We start from the raw sequence: 27,160 nt of genomic DNA, 5'->3' as shown, positions 1-27,160 counted from the left end.
ATGAACAAGCCCACAATAGACCAGGAACTCTTATTTTGTGCTCCCAACTCACACATAAGGGAAAAAAACATGCATAGGTGACATTTTATATTTAAAACGGCAAATTAAGATCAGCTGTTTCCATCTTTCACATTGTAACATTTTCAGTTGAAGTTAGAATCCTGTCCACCTTGTTGGAAAACATGCAGTTCTCCAATGCAGCAATTAGTTAAAAACAAAATAATTATCAAACTATTACATTTTAGTTGTCTTAAATTATTGATTTATTGTATCATGACTGTGTATGTAATGATAACGTGTACTATATCCACATCTTGGCTTTTCTCTGTTTTAAATAATCTTAAGTGTCACATGGCAAAACAAACTTGCAGGTTACGATAGTTCCAAAAAGCAATTTATGGCACAGATATATAGGCAAAGCCCATATATTGTTCGACCTCTTGCATTAACTGTAAGTGGGATTTCTATTCCTACAGTCACCAGTACATTTATAATAAGCGTATTTCTTGACTGCTTGCAATCATGGATAATTTCTTCCTCCACAAAGAATACATTAGATTTTTGACAAAACGAAGCATCTTAGAAGGTAGCATGATGTCGCTGCCTACCTTTGTTCGAGTAGTGTGCCTATGATGCCTTAAAATGCTGTCGACTTAGGCAGCTCACTAGGTTTTGGTACAGAGCTATAGAGAACAAAATAGCCTTTCAGCCAGAGAATTATACATCACACTGGATTTCTCACATTGATTTGCCAAGGAACATTAAACAATCAAAAGAAAGCAAGAATTTGAAACAGTCCCAAAGAACAAAAAATAAGTAGATAGGACATATGGAGTGATGGAGAAAAACAAGACTTGAATGTCTCTGGGAATATAAGCAGGATAAGAACTGGATCACAGATGCATAGCAAGCTACAGGCCCGGGTATACTTGCTTTGTGACGCACTTTTAGTATAGTCAACAGCAGATGAGGACTGTTCGCGTGTCGAGAAAATCTGGGCAGCACGCAGACAGTCCGTCTGCGCGACTGTGCTGATGGCGAAATTTGCAGACAACTGAAGTATACTTTGGCCTTAAGCCAAGTCCATGCAGGTGAGGCCTGGGTGAGGGAGAGGAGAGATGAATCTTGAATCATGTGGAGTGATGACATTTGCATGCAGCTCATCACTCAAAGATGGAGGAATGGAGATGGAGTTGGAATAGGAGGGAGAGGGGGACTCACCTTGAGCGGGGGTGCAAGTTGCAGCATCAAGGCTGGTGTTGGTGCTAACGGGGAGGGATAGGGGCAGCTGTGGGGGTGGTGGTATCTCAGAAGGGCCCTCTACTGGCAGAGCAGGGGTAGGAGCAGGGGCAGGGGGCACTGGCTCAGGGGTGGATGGTGGTGGAGGTACGGGAGGGGCAGGGACAATAATGTTCGGGGGGGGTTTAGGGGGGTTGGGAGGGGCAGGTGCAGTACCTGCTGCTCCGCACACCACACGCATCGAAAAAAGAAACAGGACCAGAGGGAGGAGACAAAGGAACAGTGTTTAAAAGAGAGAATAAGGGAAAAAAGTAGGTTAATAGAAAGAGAAGTTCTCATCTCTAAAAGTGAGAGAGGAAGTACAAGTAATCTAAAGCTCAACAAGATACACTTTTAAAACAATAGCAAAAATAATTTTTCTATGCCTTTTTCTAGGCAGGTAGGGGAAAAAAAGACTTGGAAGGTGCCATGCTTGCTTCAGGACCTTGGACAGTCCTTATATTCAACAGTGGAGCTCTTACCAGGAAAGGCAGTGGGCGGGGCAGGTGTTGGTACAGCGATAGGCACGCCCACACTTCCACTGCCACTGTTCTCTCTGCTGCTACTGCGACTGCTGGGATGACTGCCTCCACTGCTGCCACTGCTGACATACACACAAAAGAGAGGAAAACATCATATCATTTAAACAGCACACATAAACCATAAAGTATTATATAAAACACTAGGGATGGGAATCATAAGGAATTGAACGATTCCGGCTCCAATTCCTCTTAACGATTCTTTCAGTACTTTCAAGGAAGAATGATCTGGTATTAAGAAATGCAATTCTTATTGCATTTACTACCCTCATCATCCTGATGCCTGCTTTCTACAGAGCAGATTTAACAAATCAGAAATAATTGTAATACAATTCTTGTAAAAGGCATGTTTGCATTCATTTTTAGAGGCATAGATGCAATCCAATAATTGATCTTAACCATATATTAAATAAAAAATTCTAAACAAAGAAATGTGATCAAATTAACAGTACATTTTAAGTAGTTCATTCATTTATTCTTTAATACAATTCCACTGATTACAGCAAAACACATGTCTATCTTTATCTGCACATTGTCATATGAACAGCCATTTATTAACTGCACATGCCTGATTGAAGTCTCACAGGTCTACAACATTAAATAAACACTGAAACGGTTCCAGAGACAGTTTAGACTGTTATGTTGCCTAATGTTGTAAATTCATGCTTGTGAGAATTCAACATTTCTTATATCATTTCGAGTTGAACATTGGACAGGTGATGAGCGGTGCCTGGTTTTCTCCAGACATGACGCTTGCCATTCAGGCCAAAGAGTTAAATCTATTGTTTCTCATTGTTTGAGTCCTTCAGGTGCCTTTTGGCAAACTCCAGGCGGGCTGTCATGTGCCTTTTAATGAGGAGTGGCTTCCGTCTGGCCACTCTACCATACAGGCCTGATTGGTGGAGTGCTGCAGAGATGGTTGTTCTTCTGGAAGGTTCTCCTCTATCCACAGAGAAACGCTGGAGCTCTGTCATAGTGAACATCAGGTTCTTGGTCACCTCCCTGACTAAGGCCCTTCCACCCCGATCGCTCAGTTTGGCCGGACGGCCAGCTCTAGGAAGAGTCCTGGTGGTTCCAAACTTCTTCCATTTACGGATGGAGGCCACTGTGCTCATCGGGACCTTCAATGCTGCAGAAATGTTTTCTGTACCCTTCCCCAGATCTGTGACTCGATACAATCCTGTCTCGGAGGTCTACAGACAATTCCTTGGACTTTATGGCTTGGTTTGCACTCTGACATGCACTGTTAACTGTGGGACCTTATATAGACAGGTATGTGCCTTTCCAAATCATGTCCAATCAACTGAATATACCACAGGTGGACTCCAATCAAGTTGTAGAAACATCTCAAGGATGATCAGTGGATACAGGATGCACCTGAGCTCAATTTTGAGTGTCATGGCAAAGGCTGTGAATATTATGTACATGTGATTTTTTTTCTTTTTTCTTTTTAATAAATTTGCAAAGATTTCAAACAAACTTCTTTCTCGTTGTCATTATGGGGTATTGTTTGTAGAATTTTGAGGAAAATAATGAATTTAATCCATTTTGGAATAAGGCTGTAACATAACAAAATGTGAAAAAAGTGAAGCGCTGTGAATATTTTATGGATGCACTGTATATCAGCCAGGCAGATTAATCATCTTTTATTTGATCATTTTGAGATGGTCAACTGATATCAAGCACTGGAAGAATGTATCGGTCAGGCCATTGAATCAGATGATGTTTAGCCAGTGTGATATTAATTGACCGAATACTAGTGATTGACCGATATATTAGCCAGGCCAATATCTAGCCATTTTAAGATTATCGACAAATAACAATTGATGAACTGATATATCGAAGGCCGATTAATCTGACAATATTTGGATTATCAGCATCAGCTGATAACCATGCCCACATTGCCGAATAATGAAAGTAATTCTCCCATGTGTCTGTTTCAAACTCTACAGACAGCTTTGACAATTGTGTAAAACTAAATTAAGTATGCATATATATCAACCAGCAGCCAACCTGTTCGGCCCATCAGCTATTTTAAAACCTATTTTAACAGTCGACCACTGGTAAAAAAAAACAATACTGAGTTTCCAAATGTACAAATCACTGTCCCTTCAGTGTCAAGTTCAGTCCAATTGACAGGTTATGGCCTGAAAATATCAAATGTGCAGAATCTATAGATATATTTCTTCATAAAGATCTGGCATAGTCTTGACTGAGGATTTGTGGGTGAAAATCGGAGGAGGAAGAGTTGCGTAAGAATATAATTTTAAGCTCTATGTTAGTCCTCTGAGAGTATCAAAATTTAAAGCAGAGGGCTGAGAATGCAAACAGCAAAGAGATGGTGAGATACTGGTAAGAAAGACTGAAATAGAGAGAAAGATGGTGAGTGAAAGAGTGGGAGTAAGCCCTTCTTTAAGAAGGGTATGGCTGTCTGAATCGAAAAAATATAATAAAAATAAATCCAAGTATGAGAGAGAGAAAGCAAAGTAGAAGAAAAGAGAAAGTTAGTGAGTGACAGTTACTTTAACCCAAAGTCACACTGCAACAGAGACACTGAACAAAGACAGCTTAAAAACACAGAACGACACAAACAGGAGAGACAGACAGGAAAAGAGGATGCGGAAAAATAGGGACCGTCTTTTTATTCTTTGCGAGAGGTCACCATTTCTAAAAGCTTATCTTGGGGTTCTAAAAATGCATATATACGTTTTTAATAAGTGTGTGTGCGTGTATGTGAATACCTGTACGTGCGGGTCCTCTGATTAACAGAAGCAGTTCTAGCCGGGCTCTGCAGTGGTGGTGCGGTGTTGCGTGTAGGACTCGGCATGTAGTCATTAGGGACGACGGGTGGATGCACTGGCTCGAGTGTCCGGTAAGGGGAATGCCGTCTGCCAAGGGGGCAGGGTTAAAATATTTTAAAGTCCACTAAGGGGTGGAGTCAAACATCATTGACAGACCCCCAAAAATTACATACTGTAAAATATTGTGTAGAGTAAATATCCATCTAGAACATAATCACAACAGTACCATAAATGACACCTCATATGTCATGTTTAAGTTATTGTTATTTGTAGATATTATGAGGTATCTGTTATGTATGATGTAGATATTTAGTGGAGCCTAGTTTAGTGCATTACAGAAGGTTTTCTGAATTGCTTGTGATTGGCCATTGTAAAATAAGATTAAAATTCAACTTCATTGTCATTGTGTTGGGTACAGGTACAGAGCCAATGAAATGAAGTTGTTTTCGCATATCCCAACTAAGCTGGGGTCATAGCGCAGGGTCAGCTATAAAACAGCGCCCCGTGAGCAGATAGGGTCAAGGGCCTTGCTCAAGGGCCCAACAGTGGTATCTTGGCGGTGCTGGGGCTTGAACACCCGAGTGAAGGGTTATGGGCCGTGGACAAGGGCATGAGCAGGAGAACAGTTGAGGTTTAACAGTAACAAACATCAGCTGTAAAAACTCAATGACATAAAATAATAACACATCAACACACAACATGACAATTTGTTCTCCACAGTGACCTGCAATTTCAGACAAACGCATATAGACTGAAACACACACAGATCCAAATGCTTTAGTGTGTCAGTCCCTGAACAGAGAACAAGCCAAAACTATTAACAACTGTAGGTATGTGTGTGTGTGTGTGTGTTCATTGCTGTCAGGAACAATGGTAAATCTTTGTTGGGGGGGAACTTAGTGACACTAGGTACAAGCGGATATAAGCCTTTCCCAAATCTATAATATTAGAGGCGATAGTACATAAAGTGTACAAAAATATAATTGTGAGTTTGTTGTAGAAATGTTACGAACAGTTCTGTTCACCGTTAACATTCATTAAAAATATCCACTAATGTTATCAGTTATCAAATTAGGTTTCTACCTTCTTATTTGACAGTGATATGCATTTGCCTCAATTCTAATTCCCTGTCTCCACAGATTTGAATCATATTACTGAGCAATTAAAAATATTATTTGAAGAGACACGGCACTAAAATGTGTTTAGCAATGTGAAATTTTACAAAGTAAGAATAACATCCAATTAGCTTGCCACACTAAAAATCCCCAATTCATTCCCATCGGATTTTATGTAAAGCTTGTCTTGAGTGAGCCATTGAGTAACCAAGGGGGGTGTGGATTAGGAACGGGTAAATTTAAATGGCACTATGCTTTTGATATCATCATGAGGTCACATCAATCTGTGTTGAAAGCTCAGTTTCTATATTATTGTACAGCATTTATTTCACCTCCACCTTCATAAGTTCACCTTCAGTGATGGTAGACATGAAAGTATACTTAATCGACCCTGTACAAACTCACGCCTGATTAAACTAGATCAATAATCAACAATGAAATTCAGGTCAAAGTAATTATTTCAGAATTATATCAAATCATCAGAATTGGCAATTTCATAACAATAAAAATCATTACTTTTATTTTTATGAATGGCATCAAGAGAGACAAAATAAATAAATAAATAAAACACATGCACTTACCCCATGGTTCCTTTGCCAGGGCCAGGAGGGCTGGGTGGTTTCTGGGTAGGTGCAGCTGTGCGTGAAATCGTACCCACTTTCATATTCTGGGCGTTGACCTTTGGGTCAAAAGTCAAAGATTATTATTCTGAGTCGGAAGGAATGTAATAACACTAACTTTACACCACATACACACAAAACACACACCAACAAAGCCAGACTGAATCCTTACCTTAAACCTTAGTAACCACTACACTCAGAAATGAAAGCAATAAGAAAAGATACAAACCGTTAGTGTAAAAAGTCGAGAAGAACTCACACAAGCACAAACACACGATGTAGCTATTTAAGCACCAAAGTCTGAATGAGCCAGAGCCAAATACAGTACAGAGTACCATAAGCTCTAAAGAAGTACCTTGTATCTTAAAACTATAATTATCTTGGATTAATTTAACTTCAGTGTGTGCCAGATTTCACAGTTAAGCCAAGCTCTAACAGCCAAGCAGACATGTGTATTAGACAGATGGAAATGTATCTACTGTGTTACACAAACATACACACAGATTGGCTTGTTTGTTTCTTAATGCCATGCCAGCTCGCAATGCTATGGCTATGTTCATGGCAAAAACCAGGTTAAAATAGTAGGGGGAAAAAATAAAGATGTTTCAGATCCAATTGTACTCAAAACTACATTTGGATTGGCTTTGTTAAAAACCTTTTCAAGGGTGTCAAAGTAATACAAAAAATGTATCACAAGAGTAGAAATATTACAATCCAATAAAATGGGTTTTGACATGATGCACATATGGGGTATTTTACCCTGATAGTAGAACACACACAGATTGGCTTCATCGTTACCTTGACGCCATGGCCTACATCATCCAGCATGCTGTAGTCAAGGGGCTTGCGGATATACCGTACAGGCCTCTCAGGATTGGCTGGTGCAATGATCTTGTGTGTGCGTGAAGTGTTCTTATTGGTGGTGAGTATACCGATCTCTCGCCTTGCCACCTTTTCTTTATGGATGTCCACCGTCTGTGAAGAATTTTGGAGTGTTACAGTTTGTAGTACAGATTCACAGATCTGGTCTTTAACACTTTAAGTTCTGAGGGTGTTTTTTAAAGATTTTTTATTTCAAATGGTATACCCCAAATTAAAGGCTTATAACTTATTAAAAAAAACGAGGCTCAAGTGTTTGGTATCATTGTAAAGAAAATGTAAAAAATTTAGACTATGATAAATTCTAAAACTCTCAGCCTAAGAACTGCTAAACTTTTTTCTAATTTTATATTTTGGGTGTAAATAAGGTACCTTCGAAAAACTGATTTTGTTTTGTTCCCAATCATGTCAACTGAAAATTGTTGTGTTGATTTGACAAAGCAGTCCAAAGTTATCAAAAATTGTTTACATAAGAACTAATTACACACGCAAACACAACAATGACTAAAGGTATGCATAGCATGGAGATATGATTTTAGTAATGAGATTTCCCTGAACGAGTGCCATTTGACTCAATGAGCCTGCATCACGTACTTATCGCCATCTTCTGGTGGCCATATGTAACAGTTAACAATCACGTCATCTGATCCAGGAAAGTTAATGTGTTTTCAGCCAGATGCTGTGTGCACATTTTGCATATTGTGCTTTGTGTGGATTATCTAATGATCTATGCATCCAATTACCTTGTGTGTGTGTGGGCTCGTATGAAAGATAATTGCCTCCTCTAAGAAATGGTATGACATTTTATGTTCCGTTTATTTTTCATGAAGTAATAAGCAAAAACGCTGCATATAAGCAACACTTATTCACATGAAACAAATGTCAAAGACATATATGTAGCTATTACTTGCTATATTTTTGTCTGCGAGTACAAATAGGTTTTCTACTCTTTGAGACCTTTCCAACAACATATGACACATGGCTATATGATGAGTTTGATGTTTTACAGATTACAATAACATGTACAGTGCAACATTTTTACAGTTTTTCCTCAATCGCTTTGGCTCAATTCTCGAATGAGAATTATTTTATTCAAAACAGTAAGTTCAAATCTCTGAACAATTTGTTTCTTGTTCACACCAGATTTGAATTTCTTATTCATTTAAGCAAATTGCATGTGTTTCGGCACATGTGCAAAAAAAATTGCAAAATAGTAAGTACAACTGTCTACAATTTGCACAATAACTAAATGTACATGGCTTGCAGATCAAAACTGATGAGTTGATTCTCAGGGAAACTGTCATACTCTTCACAACTTGTGAAAATCTGTCAGACATACATGTATATTCCACAAACATCTATGACATGGAATATTTTTTTACACTTTAAGTGTAAGAAATTTAAAAAAATGGACATGCAAATGTTTTCTGTTTACATGTCACACAGCTACAAAAATACATTTACTATATATATATATATATATATATATATATATATATATATATATATATATATATATATATACACACAAATGTGCATATCCTTTTTTTCTGTGTACTTTTACCTACAGTTGAAATCGGTATCTAAAAACTCATTATGATACACAATAGCATTCAGCTAGGCAAAACTGACATTCTTGTGTAGTACAAGTATATAACAAACATTTCTAGAGTTGACTGCCACAGTGAAAAAACATCTAAACATTTTGACCAGTAGGGCTCACACAATGACAAAAAAATCATTTTGGTGGAATTGGCCAATTTACTGATACAAAATATAAGGTTTTGAAGCATGAATTAAATGTTTTGGATGAGTTACTACATTTTGCAGACATGCAATAGAGTTGCAATGTACCATAATACAGTTGTGACAATTTAACTAACAGTTTAGTGAAAGAAAATTAGCCAAAGCGATTGAGGAAAAACTGTAAAAAATGATCAAAACAGAACACTTCTAATTTGTCTGCAACTTTCAAAGCACTTGTTCTGTTTTGGTCATAATGCCTATGTGCATTATGAAGAAGAGCTTCTAAGCTTTCAAACGATACCTATTTTGTTGGTCAAGACTGTAGTTATTAATATTTTGACAATTATTTTTTTTTTCTCGTGGGCTCATCCGAGCATAAAAGGGTTAAATGTCTGTGTTTAAGCATCGCAATTCACAAAACTGAAATTTTAAACCCTGATAATTTCATTAAGTGCAGTGAACCTGTAATATTAGATGTTTCTATTAAAGACTGACTGATTTATAATGCAGGATGCAATGCTTGGTGTGATTTAGAATTGGGGTCATAATGTAGTTTGTCCAGCAGACCACGCTCCAACTCTTTTGTTTACAGAGCTTAGCAGACAGTGTGGGGTTAAGCGGTGTCTTCCCAGTAAGTTGCTAACTAGTTCGTGAAATACATACTGGAAAGTTAATAAACAATGACACCACCTTTCCGCATGTGTAAATGCTTCTTGTTTTATAACCTGCCCCTAATTGACAGGCAGTATTGAAATAGTCAGCATTTGAGAGAAAATAAACAGTACTACTGATATTTATTTAGCTATTTATATTAGTTTGATTTATTCTTTATTTAAATGGTCAGCAATTAACTGATACTAAACAGTAATGATGTTTATTTTATTTGAATTTATTCTTTATTTTTATGGTCAGCCACTGACTGATACTGAACATACAGTACTTGTGTTTATTTAGTCATTTATTGTATTTTAATGTATTATTTATTTTCTCGGTGTTCATTTCTAGAATTTTTTGACAATGTATAATAATAATAATAATGTCAAATATTCTTTGATAAAAATATTTATATTTTGCATAGTCATATCAAAGCGCAATCCACATAGAAAAGGTCTGCTTTCATTCCAGCTCAAAAATTAACTATATTGGCCACCATATCGGTAATTTTTCCCACTCTAAAATCGGTAACCTCTCAAAAAAAAAAAAAAATCACATAGTTTGGGCTTTAGTTTCTAGATCTGTAGAATTGCTTGGAGCAGTGTACCTGTGAAATGTGGTTAATGGAGGACTCCATGCGGCGTAGCTGGGACGCCTGTATATCCAGCATCTGGAGCACATTGTTGGCAAGAGTGTTGATCAGATATGCAACACTTGCCAAAGATTGAGTGGTGTAGCTTTTGGTTTCTTCTAGAGCTCTGTGCTTATCTGGAGACTAGAACAGAAGGAGAAAAAAGAAGGAGAGAGTGTACGTGTTAATCTCAGCACAGAAGGATGGACAGAAGTGAAATAGAACATCATATTGACTTGTGGCCTCGTTTCTACTCCCTCGTATTAATGCTCCATAATGATTCATTTCCTGCGAGCAAGAGCACATAAAAACAGTGAGACAGACACTGCATCAGCTAATCAGAGCAGTACAACCATCAATAAAAACTGCTTCATTGGCTGCCTACAACCATCAATCATTCCTATCTGGTGTAACCATGGTGATGCCATCAAATATATGGGAAGGTCTTTTGACAAACAGCACTGTGAATGAGGAAAGTGGGGGAGTAGGATGGTGAGTAAATGTGGAACTGAAAGTGCGAGAAAGACAACTTCCAGCATTCAAAACTTATGAGGAGCCAAAACAAATGCAGTTATTGTGTCACAAACTTCAAAGTTCATCAAATATATGAATTCACCTAATTGGCTAAATGCTCAGTTAAATGAATAGTTCACCCAAATATTAAATTCTGTCATCATTTGCTCACCCATACCACCCATTCTCCTTGTAGAAAACAAATGGAGATGTTTTGAAGGATGTTCATGCTGCACTTCATTACAATGAAGTATAATAATTACTAAGGCTGGGCAATATGATGATATATGTCATGGCGATGATTTAAAATGGCAATTGACGGAGATTTATCTATATCGTGTATCGCGATATGTAAATATCCATGTGCACAGCATGACCGTATCTATCTATTATTTTACTGACTGTAAAGAACAGAAAGGATATTAAGGCACATTATTCAATGAAAGTGGAGTGCCCCTCATCTTTCAGTAATAATAACCATTTCACTTACATAACAGCATTAGCTGAAAATATTATAATTTTTTTTAAGTATACAGGGGACTTTTTAACTAGGTATATTATGAAAATAATATATATTTTTTAAAAAACATGCCCATCTATGTGATTTTCCGAAGTTTGAGTCCACTTGCATTCCTTGATGTAATCGTTCCTCGTGATCACGCAGCATGTTTTCATTAGCTAAATGGGAGGATAAACACTATTAAAGTGTGACGAGACTCGCGCTGTGCGTGCAAGCCATTCTCACATCACAAGCCACTCAACTATTTAGCCTTTTTCGGTGAATCGCTCCAGCAAAATCCTACATTTTTTTCCAAGTTTAATTAATATTTTGAATAGGGTTTATGCTTTCTCTTTTAATAATTTAATGTATTTTTGAGTGTGACCGCAGTTTAAGGAGGGAGTACCTGTATGCTGGGTTGTAAATCTCAAGGATTAATAGTGGTGTTTTCCTTATTACGGTCACGATCCCCTGTTGTCTGCCCCGTGTTTCACTTGTCAACTGTCATAAACTACACTTCATATAATTCCCTGCCCTCATCACTGCCAGCACTCAATCAATGTTCTCACCTGTATGTCGTTTGATCATCATCATCCTTGTGTACTTAAGCCCCGTTGTTTGCTCAGTCTTTGTCGGTCGTTGAATGTAGATGTTTGAATGTTGTAAGTGAATGTTGATGCCTTGTATATTCTGGTCTGTGTTCCTGCCTGAGCCCGTCGTGGATGTTTTCCCTTGTTTACATCTTTTGTTTCCCCTCATGGATGTTTTGTTTGTTCCAGTCTTGTTTGTCTTATTATTTTCAATAAACCGCATGTAGATCCTCACCCCTCGTCTGCCTTCGTAACAATTACATTACGTGCTATTCTGAAAGCACAAAAGAAACTGAAGGTGAAGTGCTGCTTCAAACCGAAACCGAAGGTGAATGGCTTGCACGCGCTGCAGGAGTCTGTTTGGGTATACTGCAGTCTCGTCACATTTGAACTATTTATTTAGCCTCCCATTCAGCTCATGAAAACATGCTGCATGAACATGAGGAAGGATTACATCAAGATGTAGATTGGAATGAAGGTGCAGAATTTATATAAATAAAATAGTCTACTTTTCTCTTGCCATTGCTGGCATGCCAGTGATTACCTCTCCGCGAGCAAATGCTGGCCCGCGTGCCATAGGTTGCCGATCTCTGTTATATATCATTCGTTTTTCATCATTTGTTACATTTTAGCTTTTCATTTCTTCTTTTGTTTTTTTTACATTTTTAAATGAAATTGTACATATGTTATTACATTTTTATTCTTTACATGTATAATTTGTACCATTTACAAGTACTTACATTGGTTTGTAGAACACATGCTAAATATTGGTACAGTCTCTTCAAGTGGTTGAGTGCAAACACGATGATGAGACAGGAATCAAATGCCTTCTTTTACTATCAATTTCAACTTTCACATTCTTTTGTTTTTGGCGATTCATATTATTTGTGCATATCGCCACCTACTGGGCAGGGAGGAGAATTTATAGTAAAAGAGGACATAGATATTGATTTTATACCGTTTATAACCCAAAATTATCATATCACTTCTGAAGATATGGATTAAACCACTGGAGTCTTATGGATTACTTTTATGCTGCCTTTGTGCTTTATAGAGCTTAAAGATTTGGTTCATCATTCACTTGCATTGTGAGGACCAACAGAGCTGAATATCCTTCTAAAAATCTTAATTTGTGTAAAGCAGAAGAAATTCATACACATCTGTGATGGCATGAGGGTGATTAAGTAATGAAAGAATTTTTAAACTTTTGGATGATTGCTTTCACATAACTCTGGGCCTGAACATACTATTAGCCAATAACACAAACAAGCACAATCATTTTTACAATCCTCCCAGCAGGGAGAATGTGCTGTCAGCTCGAGATAAAAACCCTGTTTGGTCATCATCACTTTGAGAAAAACATCAGACCCCCGTTAGGTTCAATAACACTCCAAAGTTCCACAACTCAACACTCCATTTACTGTCGGATGACCATGACACCTGTACAAATAATTCAACAACTAGGCCCATCCATTAATCTGGCATTCCCAAAACAAACAAAGTGCAAGCTGGTTTATTTATCCAAAAAAGGTCATGCCAAGTTAAGAGAAGCCCTTTTTAATCCACTAACATATCTTTATGTAATATGTATGAATTGAGGATGTGGGCAAGACAGCAAATATAGTGTTACACACTGAACTAAAACCAGACCACAGACCACACGCAGGCAAGAATCATATCAACCCGAGCTGAATACCGTCATTGAAAGAGATCTGAGCTCGGTCACATGGGACATTTCTGAATGTGCTGTGACAAAGAAATTAAGTCAAAGAAAATACAAGGATAATCACTACCAGAATACAATGATTTTTCTCAACCAACCAGCCCGATGGCATCACAAAGCTGGTGGATACCATTGAAAGCATTCAGAACAGATCCAACTTACATTGTCCATAACAACACACATTCAGAGAGCATTGCTGTGTGCCCAACATGATTACTGGGGGCCAGATTGAGGTGCAATACGAACCGAGATACCCCTATTCCAGTTCACAAAGCAAAACCTGTTTAACTTGTTTAAAACTGTCAGCTCAGGGGGCCTGGGTAGCTCAGTGAGTAAAGACGCTGACTATCACCCCTGGAGTTCAGGGCATGCTGAGTGACTCCAGCCTGGTCTTCTAAGCAACCAAATTGGCCAGGTTGCTAGAAATGGTAGAGTCACATGGGGTAACCTCCTCGCTCTCGGTAGGGCGCGTGGTGAATTGTGCGTGGATGCCGCTGTAAATAGCGTGAAACATCCCCATGCGCTACGTCTCCACGGTAATGCGCTCAAAAAGCCATGTGAGAAGATGCGCGGATTAACGTCTCAGACACAGAGGCAACTGAGATTCGTCCTCCGCCACCAGGATTGAGGCGAGTCACTACGCCACTACGAGGTCTTAAGAGCACATTGGGAATTGGGCATTCCAAATTTGGAGAGAATTTTGTTTTAAATCTGTCAGCTCAGACTCAAAAAAACACTGACCCAATGGCTTTGCGCATATGCAGGCCAGCAAACGCTGTCAAGTTCTCAAGTATGCAATATTTAATAGGAACACATCATACACTATCTGACCCCTAAGTACCCAATTCAGCATCCAATGAGAAAGTTCTGACTGTATTTTTTAACAATAGGTGTCAGAGCTTCATTTCGGACACTCATATTCTGTACGTCAAATGACAAATTGTAAAAAAGAGAAGTGGAGATGCCTACACAACCACTTCTGTACATCCCCAAGGAATGCTGAAAATAAAATGAATTCATTTATTCATCTTCGGTCCAGAAAATCACAGTTTCCATAGTGAATCATCAGACTCAAGCTAGCAGGGATAAACCTTTTTGAAGATTTACCACATTACTTGCATAGTAGGCTAACAATAATTTAATTGTGAAGTGAAGACCATTAAACTCTGGTTACCAGGGATGACTCCTTATTAGAATGGTTAGATCAGTGTAAAAAACAAACTATGATATTTGTTAATATTAAAAATAAAAATAAATAGTCGCCTTAACACGATCAAAAAGTACTGCCATTTCCGTCATAAAAATTAAATACATTCCATCACTTCTAATAATAATAATAATAATAATAATTATTTAACAATTCCACTAAAACACCGTGGTTACCCCGGTTAGTGTTACAATTGAAAAACTAATCGAAATACAACACGAAAATAGCAAATAATGTCAATTAAAACGAGCATCTCAAGGTTTAAATGAGATGACACCAATACTGCCAAAGTAATAATACAGAAATCATAGTACTTATCACATAAAAATATGCTCTATAATCAATTAACCTCAATATCACCTCATAAATTATAACTAATGATAAATAAATGAAAAAAATACATAGTATCCATACACTTCAAGCATCGCAGCCGAGCTAACTTCAAAAAACTGCGGTGCTTTGATAAAAATATTTTACAAACGCTAGTACTCATTAATATACCACTTTGATAATATCACTCAGATTTAATAAACACATAAATGTACGGTCTTTGATGTGGTTATTTGAGGTTTACACATTGGTTTCGCTTCGGCTAGCGCGTTAGCCTGTTAGCTCAGTGTTTGAGGCCTCAATTCTCTAGAAAACCCCTGATAATGGGAAACAAAGCATTCATAAAGTGTGCTAAGTGTTTAATGAATGTATTAAAAACCATTATAAAATATAGAGCTGTTATTAAATGAGGTGATTAATTCAGTCTGTTGGTCGGCATTATCACTCGACCACACAGGCAGTAGGATCAGTTATTTCACTCCATGTATCTAGTCGTCCCTCGTATATTTGTCAGTGTTTTTTTTTTTTGGTTTTGTTACCTGTATGTAGTTGCTCTCGCAGTACTCGGCGACTCTCTCTAGATTGGCGTAGCTGTCTAACAGGGCTCCTCGACCAGCAGGAATCTCCTCTTCCAACAGCATCTGCAGCTCCGCCATCTTCACATCTTACTGATGCATACAGGAGGAAAACACCACCATCACACTCCCCTGTCCCTCTCTCTCTCACTCACTCACTCACTCACTGAAGCATGTAGGAGGAAAACACCATGACACTACCCTCTCTCTCCCCCTCTTTTCAAGAGGATATTTCTTTAACTTGTGAGAATCTGTTGTGCTTGCATTTTAAATACTCCATGCATAAGGATAATTCCTTTAATGGTTTGACCAATGCCAATATGCAACACTGATATCTAAATATTAGATGGATGGATGGAAAGAAATACAAATATTTACTCAAAATTTACTTTTTTTCCTTTGCTATTGGTAAATATTTAGAATTGACACTAGGCTGATAAAAAGCCCACTACACCCATCATATCGCTTCTGAAGACATATGTTAAACCACTGGAGTCATTTGGATGACTTTTATGCTGCCTTTATATTATGCTGATATTTGGAGCTTCAAACTTTTGGTCACCATTCACTGGCATTGTAAGGACCCACAGAGTGGAGATATTCTTCTAAAAATGTTCACGTTCAGCAGAATAAATAAAGTCATACACATCTGAGATGGCATGAGGGTGAATACATTAATTATATAATTTTCATTTTGGATGAACAATCCCTTCAATAGGACTGGCTGATGTATCGGATCATGGCTAGATTTGATATTCCGAGCCGTTCTGTTACTCTTCGGAAAACATAATCATACTTATTTTTCCTTTTTATTAGCATAGAAAGATTGTAGTATTTAAACAATGATAAATCATGTATTATAATATATGGAAGTGAGGCATTATGGCACCAGTAAAAATGTTTAGACATGGACACTGAAAGCTGAAATGTTAAGCAAGAACCTTGGCTGTAACGGTGCCCTTATTTTAAATGGCCTTTTTGTGGCATTTTGTATGAATTAAAATCTTCAGTCATATAGGTTTAATAAACTGGACATCGCTTTGATCTTATCAACTGAAGCCCCACTCAGTGTGCTGAGGAAATGCACTAATTTGCAGACCTAGAAGATTGCCCCATGCCATTGGCCATGCATAATTCATTTTTCCAGGAAGAGTCCATTTTTAGGGACATGAGATATGAGTTCTTCATTTCCTCTTGCTGAGTGTGATCCAGGTGTCATCTTTGGGTGTGGCCACCAGTTCATACCTGGCCTCAACCACCTGCCCTTCAACTCGGTGCAGTCTCAACCTGCGCACCAGTGTGCTGAGCAGCACTGTGGCCACAGTGTATGCAAATCTGAAATATAGAGTGAAAAGTGAAATACAACACATTCACCATTGAAAACATTAAAGTGCAACTCCAGGTCAGATTTGAATATTCTTAATGGTTTATGTATTCCATCACAATAATGTCTGTATTCCTCTTGTTGTACCTAAGTTCAGGGCAGGCCTGGTTTCCTGAAAACCCAAGCAGTGAGAAGCTCTTCGTTACTGACTCATCAGCAAATCTGTCAGGATTAAATCTGTAAGAAAGAGAAACGGTTAAGAACCCAAGCTAAACATGTTAATATACAATCTTGTATATGATAAACATTTATAATACAAATACAAAAACAAACACACCCCTACCTGTATGGAAGTGACCAAGTATCCGCATCTTGAAGAACCACACCCAGGGCATAGATAACCAATGTCTACCAAATAAATAAACAAATAAATCAATTATGATGTGAATGAAAACAAGGCTGTGAGGGATGTTTTTAAACTCTCTTCAATGACATGTACAGCACTATAAAAAAGTTCCCACATCTCATCTAATTTTCATCTACCTTGTGCTTTCTGGAGTTTCTTGTCTACTGAAAATTTTTGGAAAGGTGTTTTTTCCCATGTTTTATCTGCTGAATAATCAACACCAATTTGAAAAATAGTATGCATAGTAAGGGGTTTTAAGAGTTTTTATACGTTTCATTGTGGACAAGTAACTTTTGAAAAACGGCAGTGTGGACGGAGAGCATTTCGAAATGAAAACACCATTTTCAAATATATTTGGATTAATGTGGACATAGCCTGTCTATCCCCCACAGCCTCCTGTCAATAAATAAATATAGTACTACTCTAAATAAGGCCCATTGTTTATGTAGATAAAAGTGACATAAATGCCTCAGATTTTTTAAAATGTGGGGGTGCAAAATCCCTTGTTGATCATTCCTATGTTTTATCTATGTAATGGTTTAGTGCCTCTACAGACACTGCAGCTGTCAGATAGGGGTTTCCCTGTTTCAGAGCTGTTGTTGAATGTGTCGCTAAAGTAGTTTTTGATAAAAAAAAAAATGAAATAAAAAAAAAAAAATGCACAGTCCACACAAATTCTCTCACCATTTACTCACCCTCATGCCATCCCAGATGTGTGACTTTCTTTCTTCTACATAACACAAATTAAGATTTTTAGAAAAATATCTCAGTTCTGTAGTTCCATAAAATGCAAGTGAACGGCGGCCAGAACTTTGAAGGTACAAAAAGCACATAACGGCAGCATAAAAGTAATCTATGACTTCTGCCCACCATTCACTTGCATTGTATGGACCTACAGTGCTGAGATACTTTCAAAAAATATTTTTTTGTGTTCAGCAGAAAAAAAGAAAGTCATACACATTCAGGATGGCTTGAGGGTGAGTAAACGATAAGAGAATTGATATTTTTGGGTTAACTACCCCTTTAACATATTTTTGGGTAAACTACCCCTTTATCATTTCTCACCTCTTTAGGAATGACGTGTTGATCCACTTTACCCTCCACCTCCTGTAATCTGGCAGCCACAGGCGTTAGTTTGGCTGTGCGGACGGTTTCATTCAGCACCTGCTGGCAGTATCTGGAAGGAGGAGGAAAATATATGTGAGAGAATGTGATGGAAGTAATTCCTAATACTACTACATTCTTGCCACTAGGTGGCACAAATGTCAATTCTGGGAGAAAAAGAAAAGGTCCTTTACATATATGTTCACATATGCACACAAGGAAAATCCTTGTGTTTATATATATTGTAAACTTGCCTTCAAATCTTAACCATAATTTGATTCGTACATGTTTAGACATGATCCTCGTGGCTTACAGAATTCTCATTTTACTTACAGGAATAGTTCACAAAGAGGTTTTAGAGAAGTTTAAAAATAAAAAATAAAAAAAATCACAGTCGGTAGTCAAAAGTATCTTTAAACATCTAAAAAAAATAAATTAATACAAAAGCATCTCCTATTGTGTTTTCTGCATAAGAAAGAAATCCATTAGGGGTTGGAAGGACGTGAGGATGATAAAAACAATTTGACAGAATTTTCATTTTAATGGGGCAGGGGTAGAAAGAGTACTGAAAAATAATACTCATGTAAAAGTACTGTTACATCATAAAAAATTTAGTATGACTAGAGTAAAAGTACCTGTCCTAAAAACTACTCAAGTAAGAGTGAAAGAGTAGCTAATTTAAAAGTACTCATGAGTAGTGAGTATTGAGTACTGAGTTGCGAAAGCTATGCCCCTTTATAATAAACTCTCTGCAATTTAAAAATGTAGCACACATTCTGTAATTTACATTCCCTTTCAAGGCTGTTTGCCAGAAAGAAGGTGTTTGTGATTGACAGCTTTTAAAATACATCACTTATCTATGATACTGAAAACACTACATTAATCTGATTTAAATAAATAAAAGGGCGACATGATTACAGAAATGAAAAGATGAAAAGTTATTTTCAATATCATAATATATGAAACAATTACATTAAAATCAGTTTATGTGTCTAAATTTCCCTTAATGCCAACTGAGAGTTACTGTTGCGCATAAAACATGTTCAAAACAATGCAAGGAATGGCAATTTGTTTTAACGAAAACCCACTAAAAAACCAGGGTCACTTGGTGCATTATGTCCCGAACAATAGAGGGGGTTGAGCGGTTGTTTGGTACAGGGGCCACATCGGGATTCAAAGGAATAATTCACACAAAAATGAATATTCTCTCATAATTTATGCCATCCCGGATGTGTTTGACTTTTTCTTCAGCAGAACACAAATTAAGATTTTTAGAAGAATGTATCAGCTCTTTAGGTCCATACAACGTAAGTAAATCGGTACCAAAATTTGAAGCTCCAAAAGTCACATCAAAGTAGCCTAATTCATGTGACTCCAGTGGTTAAATCCATGTCTTCAGAAGAGATATGACAGGTTGGGTGAGAAACAGATGAATATTTAAGTACATTTTTACTATTATATTTATGCATTTGGCAGACGCTTTTATCCAAAGCGACTTACAGAGCACATATTACAGGGACAATCCCCCCGGAGCAACCTGGAGTTAAGTGTCTTGCTCAAGGACATAATGGTGGTGGCCGTGGGGATCGAACCAGCAACCTTCTGATTTACAGTTATGTGCTTTAGCCCACTACACCACTCCCTATTAATTCTCCTCCCTGCTCAGTCAATTTCCACTTTAACTTTCACATTCTTCTTTTGTTTGGTGATTCACATTCTTCATGCATACCACCATCTACTGGGCAGGGAGAAGAATTTCTAGCAAAAATTGACTTAAATATTTATCTTTTTCGCACCCACACCAATCATATCACTTCTGAAGACATGGATAAAACCACTGGAGTTGTATATATTATATTTATGCTGCATTTATGTGCTTTGTGGAGCGTCAAAATGTTGGCATCCATTCACTTTTATTGTATGGACCTACAGAGCTGAAATATTTTTCTAAAATCCTTAATTTGTGTTCTGAAGAAAGACATAGACAGATGGCATGAGAGTGAGTAAATGATAAGATCATTTTTGTATGAATTATTTTTTTAGTAGTACATGGGGGGCCACATTGTCCTCCTTTTGAGATACAATGTTCAACAATGATTTAGTTATTGTATCTTTTAAGCCAAGAAATAGTTGTGTTCTCATTCTAATGCATGATGCACAATTTGCTGAAGTTTGTGACTGGTGTAATGTTCTGATGAAGTATTGCTCTACAAACATTGACATTTTTCTATCAGGCATTAAAAAAATGATAGAAGCGAAGCATAATTATAAATTATTTTATCATCTCTACTGTCCTGGTAATTTATTATACAAATGAACACTCTACATCAGGGGTCAGTATTTTTTTGTTTTTAAACTAACAATACTATTAAAGAAATGTCACTGTTTTATTCTATTACATTAATACGTTTAAAGCTACTAAAGTTATTCAGCTAAAAGTAGTGAATGGTTTTCTCGTTTCCTTGTTAATGTTGTTTGATTAATAGCCTTAATATGTCATAGCCTACAAGAGAGTGCTCAATTCGGTTAAATTTACACTTCAAGCCTGACATTTTGATGCAAATACGATTTTTATCAGACCAAACCGACTGTGTTTACATTAATGTCTCATCAAGACGGACACTGGCAGAATTATAAAGTGTATTTGATCGTTTAGGTGTGAACCAACAATAGCGCTCAAACATTAGCGCCTGTCAATCAAACAGTTCTAATAAAAAGACAATCTTTTATATTTTATCTAGATCAACCAACCAGTGGTTGTCTTGCTATCACGATCAATGTAATGAACACCCCTTTTCTAGATGTTGAACATAGGCAAAGTATAGAAAATTACTCAGAAGTTTATCATCCATATCGTGGGCATCTCTCTTTTCTTCAGATAAACATCAAGATTGTTTTATCGCCCAGCCCTATTGATAACATTGCATTAATCTCTCACATCAACCAATAATCTCAGTGATAGATAGCAAATTTACAGGCTACGTTATAGACACACAGAATCTAGTAAGAAGAAAAATTAAATTGACCTCAATATGTTTCTTCAAATTAGATGCAGGATTAATGCTGATATCAGGCTTGAGCAAGTTAAACTCACATGACATGATCATGCAATTGGCCTTTTTCACTGCAAAAAGCCCTTTTAGGTGTGGCCAGTTATGTTCAGGTGAACTGTGCTTGAACAGATGGCACCAAATCTGCAGCTGCTGTTCAAGAGTGTGATTTGATTTGATGGGAGTCACAAGACTCTCCCTAGCCAATCATGTTGATGGATAAAAATAAAATCAGGACGGGGAAGTAGCGAACAAAGACGGTGGAAAAATAGCGCAGTAAAAGTACAGTTACAGCACTTAAAATATACTCAAGTAAAAGTATTCAATTTTTAAACTACTTAAAAAGTAAAATACCTAGGAAAAACTACTTAATTACAGTAACGTGAGTATTTGTAATTCGTTACCATACACCCCTGTTTTTGGGTAAGCAATTTCTTCAACACCTTATTTAAACTCCCTACGCATCACTTACCTAACCCCTTAGTAATTCTACTCTCAACTAGTTAACTATTGGTGTATTATCTCTGTACTAGCATGCACCCCTTTAGCCAATTTTGGAACTATGTATTGCAGCTCTTCTTTTTTTAACCTCCTGAGACACCACGTCCACGTGCATGGGCATTATGTTTTGGCTTCGCAATAGGCTATGCATAATTTCATTTCATTTAAACTGACTGATCTTAATTCAGGAGACTCTAGGCTGTTATTAAAGCATGAGTCATGCTTTAATATACAATGAGTCATGTGACAAAACAACATGGTGCTGATCACAGCTGAATTTGTCTTCAGGGGAAACGGCAACAAAACTACAACTGATTACGTTTTTACATTAAAACCTTTTTGAGTCAAAACAGTAGAGTCTCTAGTTTCATATGATCTGCCATTTAAAAAATGTCATTGATTTATCATGGAGTGGCACGCTGTTAAACACACTGACCACATATATGGACTAAGGCTCATTTTCCTTAAAAAAAATCCTATATTCACTGTGCATTATCACTTTGAGAATCAATGGATGCATCTAAAAGCTGGACAACGTTGCTTTCAGAGGCTGTATATGGAGTTAGGATGAAAATAAGGTGCATTTCAAACTCTTCTGAGACCAGTGCAGACAAACAGCACATTGGAGGTTAAGTCATTCCCTAAATAGGGAGCAAGGGAGCATCCTAGTATGAAAAGTATGAATCGCTTGTGTTGTAGCATTCCTTATTTCTGAGTCTCTTACTTTTGTTTCTGCTAAATGAATAAAGGAAAATGGAATATGGGTATTATAGGCAGAATAGGTCAGAAGCCATGACCAGAATTCACCTGAGCTGTGGAATCTTCTCCAAGGTAACAGGCTCTTCACCCAGCACGTCAACAAGCTCTTGATAGAGCTTCTCCTGCACTGCCTCTGACACTGACAGGAAGTGCACAGCCCAGATGCACACTACAACGTAAGATCAGGCATGTTTCAGAGTTGGCATAGTTGCAAATGAAAGGCCAAATAACAGCAATAGAGACATGAAGGTAAACAAGAAGAACAAAAGTTTAGACTCACAGTTAGCGGTGATGACACAGCCAGCTAGAGTAAAAACCATACCATCCTCCATCACCTGGGGAGAGAAAAACACAAAAAACATGTTTAATCATATGCAATTTCTGCATAAATACTGCCACGTTAAGAATTTATGACATTCAGTAAATCAATTTAAGTATGAATCAATCGGTGTTGAGATAATATCCACCTGCCGCTCTGTCAGGTTGGCCTGCAGTAAATTATTAACAAAAGATAACTGATGGACTCCTTGTCCAACCCTCTGTTTTGCCACAGATTTCAACACTGTCTCCATCTCAGCCAGAGCTGAAAACAATAAAATCACATTCACAATCATGAATAATCAAAAATAATAAATACTTTCTACAAGTGTTTAACTGCTCTCTTACCACTCTCATAATGTGCCTTTCTGCTAGAGCTCTTCTCTAAGGTTCCATCCAGATAACCTTTACCGATCTCTGACCAGATCTATGCAAATCCACAAATGTATACCATTAGATTTAAAATGATGTTAAAATCATCTGTCTAACAATTATACCATTACACAACTCTAACAATGAACAACTGAATGTATGATTGAATTAGCGGACAAATTAATACTCACCGCTTCGTGATTCTTGCGGAACCGAATGACCTCAGCATCATCCTGAAAGCGACTCCCCATGGCAAGCTGAGTGACAGCCTTCATAGCCAATCCGAGCAGATGAGCACAAAGGGGCGTGTGCTGAGATTCAGGAAAAGATGCCCACTTGTCAACTAGTTCCTCCACCAGCTATAAAAAAAAAACAGTAGTAGGAATAATAATAGAGGAAAAATATCAACAAATGAGAAAATGCACATTATTGACATTTTATTGTTCAATGGGGGAAATTTTATTTAAAGGAATAGTACACCAAAAAATTAAGTGTGAATGAGCTTCTCTCGTGAACACGCCAAGGAGACTGCTGATGGCAATATTTATAGTGAAAAAGGACTTCAGTTTCTTACCCAGAACTGATCGTATCGCTTCAGAAGACATGGATTAAATCACTCTAGTCATTTGGATTTGTTTAATTTGGAGTGGTGCTGGCATAGTGGGCTAAAGCACTGAACATGTAAACAGAAGGTTATCAGTTCGATCCCCACAGCCACCACCATTGTGTCCTTGAGCAAGACACTTAACTCCAGGTTGCTCTGGGGGAATTGTCCCTGCAATAAGGGCACCGTAATTCGCTTTGGATGAAAGCGTTTGCAAAATGCATAAATGTATATGTTTTATCTTAAATTGATGTCCTTTTTGGAGCATGAAAGATTTCCACATTGACTAACATTGTTTGGACAAAAACACATCACACATCTATCAAAATATCTTAATTTATGTGCCGCAGAAGAAAAAAATGTATACGAGTTTGAGACTGCATTAGGGTGAGTAAATCATGACAGAACTATAATTTTTAGGTGAACTATTCCTTTAAGTTTTAAAGGGACTGTTCACTCAAAAATGCAAATACTTCCATAATTTACTCATACCATCCCAGATATGTTTGACTTTCTTTTTTCTGCTGAACACAAACAAAGATTTTTAGAATAATATCTCAGCGCTGTAGGTCCTCACAATGCAAGTGAATGGTGATCAGTCCTTTAAAGTCAGTGTGGAAAGGACGAGACAGGGGGCTGTGATGCATCCAGTAAGGCTTTTTATTTATTTGCCTTTTTATGTCTGTGCAGTCCTCTCCAATTAAATCAACATGTGACAAAAACTTTGTTAACATAAACTTCTCTGAGTCTTCAGCTTCACAACACTATAAATTTCAATATAATCTCTTCAGCTTCACAATAAACATTTAATACGACACACCAGTCACTGGTCACTCGTGTCGTTCTCTCTCTCCCTTTCTGGCGGTCGCGTGGCCGGTTTATATGCCACACTCCCCATGCTCACTGGAATTAGAGATTTTGTCACATGTTGGTTTTAGACATAATTTAGCTCAGGTGTAACCACCCTTACCGCTTTCTCTCTCTCCGGGCAGACGCTTGACCACGCCCCCGCTGCCACAGTCAGCATAAAAGTAATCCATACAACTCCAGTGGATTAATCAATGTCTTCTGAAGCAATCCAGTTGGTTTTGGGTGAGAACAGACCAAAATGTAACAGATTTTTCACTGTACATCTTGCCATTGCAGTCTCTAGGCACAATCACAATTTAAAGCTCGATTACACTTCCTAGAACTTAGCGCATGCGCGGAACGCTAGATGGTGCTGTAGGGCCAGCTAGATTACTCAATGAAAAGAACTTTGCTGTTGCATGGACCGAATAGAGAAAAAAATTATTGCCAAAGTAATTGCTGAACAGAATATCCTCCACGCACCTGGAGCAGAAGGGGGAAGTTGTTCTCAAGAGTTTTATTAATAGCTCCCTCATACTGTTTCTTTCTCATCAGCGACTCAGTCACTCCCACTCCTGAACCTGACTGGTAACCTAGCAACGACTTGAGCATCGTCTCAAAGGAATCCGCTACAGAAAGGAACAAACATGAATATGTATGAGATAAAGCAAGTATATTAAAATAAAGGATATTAGTAATATCTTGTAATGTAGGTATTTTAAGAATTAGAAAGGAATTTCAAACACATTATTTATGGAAATTCATGACACTATTTATAGTTGATTACTTTAAGATACATTTATTCCTTTTTATTCCGAGTGGTCCTCCACCCTATTCTGCAGGTTACTCACTGGTCCGGTTGGGGTTTATGTGCTGCCGTAGTTCGTCCACCGAGCCCAGGCTGACCACTGGTCTCCCACCAAACCAGAAAGATGCCACAGATCCAAACTCATCATGAAGACCCACCAAGAACTCATGCAGGCTTCCTCTGCTTACTATATCCTGCAGATTTCCATCTCTGGGAATGTGAACAGATGGGAAAGGGTGTTGGTGAAATTGGTTTGAAGTTGAAAGATAAGAGAAAGGAAGAAGACTTACTTCTCCTCTGTGGGGTTTAGTCCAGGTATACCAGAAGCTCTTCTAGATGACTGTCATGAAAACAAGGAAACATCTGCTTAATATGTATATTTTAAATATTAAAGTCCTTAGACTGAAAATTATTGCATTTGAATTAAATGTGACATAATATCCAAGTTTTTGTTGATACACTGTACGCTATTAATTCAATATCCCTTGAATTCATCGCTTCTTGAATAATTCTCGTCTGTAAATAGCTTTGGATAAGAACGTCTGCTAAATGAACAAATGTAACTTTTATGCAAAATGCACACTTCTAACAAAAATTATGTAAACGTAAAGTGATCCTGTTATGACCTTCTAGTAACGGGTCGGAACTTTCTTTGAAGCATAATTTTAGATAACAGTCATTGCATAAACATAATGTTAGATAGCAGTCGCTGCATATTCAATATGTTTAAAAACACAGTAAACCAACATCACAACAAACTATACAACAGTATAGTACAGATCAAATAATACTTCATATTTACCGGATATAAATACAGAACGGCACCAATTAGGATAATGACGAATGTCACTGCAAATATAGCAAAATCCAGCATATTTGCTAATCAGAAATGTCTGATGTTTCTCATAAATGAGTTTCAAGTGTTATCTAAACTACTGGCTAATAATCCACGTCTACAGTGACCATCTGAAAACTGCGTCCGTGCAGATCAGTGCTCAACTACACTTCCTGAGAACAAGACTACAACAATCGATAGCAGGGAACAAGGATTGTCGAGTGTTACTGCAGCAGAGATAGTTTAGTAGAGACGGATCACTGGTATTAAAATAAATGGGAGACATTGGAACGCCCACCATTGCAACGGCTGACTGTAGCGAAGAAGTCCCGCCTTACGGGTCAAAGAGCCAATCACATTTTAGATTCAGACATCCCCTGTCAATCAACTCAAGACCGCGCATGCGCATTAGCTGAACCAGCCTGTAAAATTGCGGGTTTTTTGTGATTCTTGTCAGATTTACTGCTGATTTAAAATACTTTTTTTTTATCATAATCTTGACCAACCGGAGATTTCGGTCTTTATCCATT

General features: G+C 37.6%; 2 protein-coding genes across 19 annotated transcripts in view; both read right to left on the bottom strand.

Moving 5' to 3' along the window:
• The window catches only part of LOC127646642 (abl interactor 2-like), a 32,949-nt gene extending 17,114 nt beyond the window's left edge, over positions 1 to 15,835 (bottom strand). For 2 of the 18 annotated variants that reach the window (XM_052130408.1, XM_052130412.1), the window contains exons 1-8: positions 15,665 to 15,835; positions 10,240 to 10,407; positions 7,152 to 7,328; positions 6,526 to 6,543; positions 6,315 to 6,412; positions 4,559 to 4,705; positions 1,761 to 1,882; positions 1,222 to 1,458 (exon numbers count right to left, since the gene is read on the bottom strand). In XM_052130408.1, the coding sequence (XP_051986368.1) occupies positions 1,222 to 1,458; positions 1,761 to 1,882; positions 4,559 to 4,705; positions 6,315 to 6,412; positions 6,526 to 6,543; positions 7,152 to 7,328; positions 10,240 to 10,407; positions 15,665 to 15,781 (1,084 nt within the window). In that variant the 5' untranslated portion in view covers positions 15,782 to 15,835. The remainder of the gene's footprint in view (positions 1 to 1,221; positions 1,459 to 1,760; positions 1,883 to 4,558; positions 4,706 to 6,314; positions 6,413 to 6,525; positions 6,544 to 7,151; positions 7,329 to 10,239; positions 10,408 to 15,664) is intronic. The other 16 variants (XM_052130415.1, XM_052130419.1, XM_052130413.1 and 13 more) reach the window with 11 other exon arrangements.
• A 641-nt stretch (positions 15,836 to 16,476) lies between these two features.
• On the bottom strand, positions 16,477 to 26,805 carry LOC127646647 (cytochrome P450 20A1). The gene is made up of 13 exons (XM_052130433.1): positions 26,598 to 26,805; positions 26,086 to 26,135; positions 25,839 to 26,005; positions 25,471 to 25,616; positions 23,726 to 23,893; positions 23,511 to 23,589; positions 23,312 to 23,427; positions 23,125 to 23,179; positions 22,893 to 23,013; positions 18,496 to 18,607; positions 17,368 to 17,432; positions 17,172 to 17,261; positions 16,477 to 17,035 (listed from the first exon to the last, which is right to left on the bottom strand). The coding sequence occupies exons 1-13, from the start codon at positions 26,667 to 26,669 to the stop codon at positions 16,885 to 16,887; spliced, it is 1,392 nt and encodes a 463-aa protein (XP_051986393.1). The 5' UTR covers positions 26,670 to 26,805; the 3' UTR covers positions 16,477 to 16,884.
• Between the last annotated feature and the right edge of the window lie 355 nt (positions 26,806 to 27,160).

The sequence above is a fragment of the Xyrauchen texanus genome, chromosome 7 (genome assembly GCF_025860055.1).
Source record: "Xyrauchen texanus isolate HMW12.3.18 chromosome 7, RBS_HiC_50CHRs, whole genome shotgun sequence".
Lineage (NCBI taxonomy): Eukaryota > Metazoa > Chordata > Actinopteri > Cypriniformes > Catostomidae > Xyrauchen > Xyrauchen texanus.
This window is presented reverse-complemented; position numbering and strand designations above follow the sequence as displayed.